We start from the raw sequence: 2,822 nt of genomic DNA, 5'->3' as shown, positions 1-2,822 counted from the left end.
CGAAAAAGCATTGCAACAAACATTTCTTCTTGATAATGATACCATACGATGGGACGATAAACGGTGTCGTCGTAAAGATTGACGAGTCGACGATTCGCCAGTCCAGAAGTAACAAAAACAGAGACACCATACAGATCGAGTCATTGAATCCGGAAGAGCAGCCAAACATGAAAAAGGAAAACAGAAAAAACCCTGAATGTCCCACAAAACCCACCAATCGATCAACCAATCCCACAAGAACCATTTCCTTCAACTATTGATGGATGTACTTCTCTAAAGCCCTAATAATTCTTTTTTTCTTTTCTTGTTTCATTTTTGCTAAGACTCAAAAACCCTAATTCAAGACCCTTCCAATCTCAAAGGAAAGGAAGGCATCGGTGCACGCATACCGAACCTGTTCAAGGGAAAGCTCCCGATAGTCCCACCGACTCATCGTAATCTCCCTTGGCTTTTCAACCGATATTCCGAGCACCACCGAGGACAAAGTCTTCAACCCAGCGTTTTGAAGCCCCGGAATATCGTAGTCATCCACCGCCCAGTCGCGGAGGTCAAAGGTTCTCTCCACCACCAAATCGTAGTCACTGCTCAACTTACCGACGTCTCCGTCGATTCCGACGCCGACGAAGGTGTAACTAGAATTGCCGAGGAAGTCCACGAGGGACTGGGGGATGTACGGGGCGTGGATGAGTTGGAAGATGAGGCAGCGGCGGCCGACGCACAATTGGAGCGTGGCGGCTGGGTTCTGGCTGTAGCGGCTGTGTGGCCGCCACTCGATGTCGAGTCCAACAATGAGCTTGTGGAGTCGGCGGTGGTGGATGCGCTCGATTTCGGATATCCAAGAGTTGACGGAACCCGGCGAATGGGTGACTATCGTGATGATCCGGTTGTCATCGACGAAGACGTCGTAGCGTTCCTGGTCGTCTTCCCACGACTCATATCTCACAATGTTGGCAACCATGGTTTAGGGATGGTTTGACAGAGAAATGGAGAGGGAATTCAGAGAGAGAGAGAGCATTGAGGGAGACGAGAGGATTTTGTCGATTAAATTTAAAAGGCGAAGTGAGCAATCAATACGTTGACAGTATCTGATATGGCAAAGGTGGTTAAGAGGCCCACGCGTTCATAGCGAGTGGGAAACAGTTGACAGTGTTGTTGGGTGGCACGTGGACTACAAAGGCGGTGGTGCCAAACATGATTTTCTTCTGCCACACCCCTTTCGTTTCTTAAAAGCTTCATTATCTCCGCTCCGGCGGGTTTCGGAAAATATTCTTCATTTTTAATACGTAACAACTGCATTTGTAGCTCATGTATATAGTTTTCATTCTTCTAGTTATTTTCTTTCAGATTTTAATAAATAATTATTTTTAAGTAAATTACAGAATAAATAATAAATGTACAATAAGATAAAAATATATTTGGAAAAATTACAATTTGTCGAAAATACTAAAACCGGTCCTGTATTTTTATTACTTACAAATCTTTTTCTTGATTTTTTAAAATTTCAAGCAACACTCGCATGATATTTAGTAGAAAATCAACCACTTTATGTTTGAAAATAAAACTTATCTCCACTATCATTAAAAAATTATCCAAATTAATCATTTTACCTTTATATTTAAACTCGCACTGTTTCACCTCTAAGCTTATTCCTTCACTTTCATTTTCTCGTTTCCCCTCTCTCTGTCTATATTTATATTCATCTTCCTGGCAACAGCAAACTTAATCAAAGATGATAAACCCCAATGCTTTTCTCCTTTGCAAGAAACACTACTGACATTGTGATAAGTGAAAGCATTTAGTTGATAATTACAATGTGATAAGTGAAAGCATTTAGTTGATAATTACAACTGTGACAGGTGATAACTCCTTCTCTTTCTTTCCTTCTTTCGTCGTCTGCCATGACAAATTTGAAATCTCTTGTTCCACACACACTTGTCCGACTTTTTCCATATATAAATTCCACTCCTCTCTTTCCCTTTCTTCTCATTGGTCTTTGAATGATCAATAAGGTTTCTCATGGGATATTACATGTTGTATTTTTAGTATAATTGGAAGTAGTTAGTTATTCTCTTATATTAGCTCTACCTATTTAAACTTAGTTTGTGGACGATGATGATTAGAAATGAGAATTAAAAGATATTTTTTTTATATTTTATTTCTTAACATGGTATAAGAGGATATTTTGAAACTCTAGGGCTTTCTTCTTCGTCAATCTCCGATGTTGTGCCTTAGATTTCCTTTCTGCTTTCTATTTGTTTTCTTTTCATTGATTCCGACGACCGTGAATCTTGCAAATCTCCTTTGTTCGAAGATATGCAATTTCTTTCCGATTGCTTATGAATCTCCTTTGTTCGTAGATTCGCAGTTGATTATCTTCTTTAGCAATCACGAATCTTGTGATCCCCTCTGTTTTGCATCTTACTATTTATTTTGTTTCTTTCATTCATCCATACTTGTTCTATGGTTGATCTGTCATCTTCCTCGTCAAGGCCAGTTATATCATTGATAATAGATTGAGCCCCTATTTTTTTCATCATTATGACAATCTTGATTTTATTTTGGTCTCCAACCTCTAACTGGAGACAATTATTGTAATACCCCAAGAGTCAAGAGAATGGTATATTGAGAATAGGTAAGGAATGAAACAACATTAGCTGGATACCTTTTGGGCTGAATGTAGGCAAATAACTCCTCAATTAAGCGTGTTTGAGTTGGGAAAACTCAAGGCTAGGTGACCCCTAGGAAGTTCGCATAGCCTCATTGGGATAAGTTGTTCTAATTCTTCTTATCGTTTGATGTGAGATGTTACGAGTGATATCAGA

General features: G+C 39.5%; 1 protein-coding gene across 1 annotated transcript; it reads right to left on the bottom strand.

Annotated features, from left to right (window-relative positions):
* On the bottom strand, positions 1-994 carry LOC127790696 (3'-5' exonuclease-like). The gene has a single exon (XM_052320310.1). It carries the CDS (start codon positions 956-958, stop codon positions 335-337), a length of 624 nt encoding a protein of 207 aa, XP_052176270.1. The 5' UTR covers positions 959-994; the 3' UTR covers positions 1-334.
* Positions 995-2,822: the final 1,828 nt, after the last annotated feature.

Source organism: Diospyros lotus, chromosome 14 (genome assembly GCF_014633365.1).
Source record: "Diospyros lotus cultivar Yz01 chromosome 14, ASM1463336v1, whole genome shotgun sequence".
NCBI classification, from domain to species: Eukaryota; Viridiplantae; Streptophyta; class Magnoliopsida; order Ericales; family Ebenaceae; genus Diospyros; species Diospyros lotus.
This window is presented reverse-complemented; position numbering and strand designations above follow the sequence as displayed.

Excerpts from the sequence above, each read along its gene's own strand:
- LOC127790696 (XM_052320310.1), bottom strand. The coding sequence starts at position 958 with ATGGTTGCCAACATTGTGAGATATGAGTCGTGGGAAGACGACCAGGAA.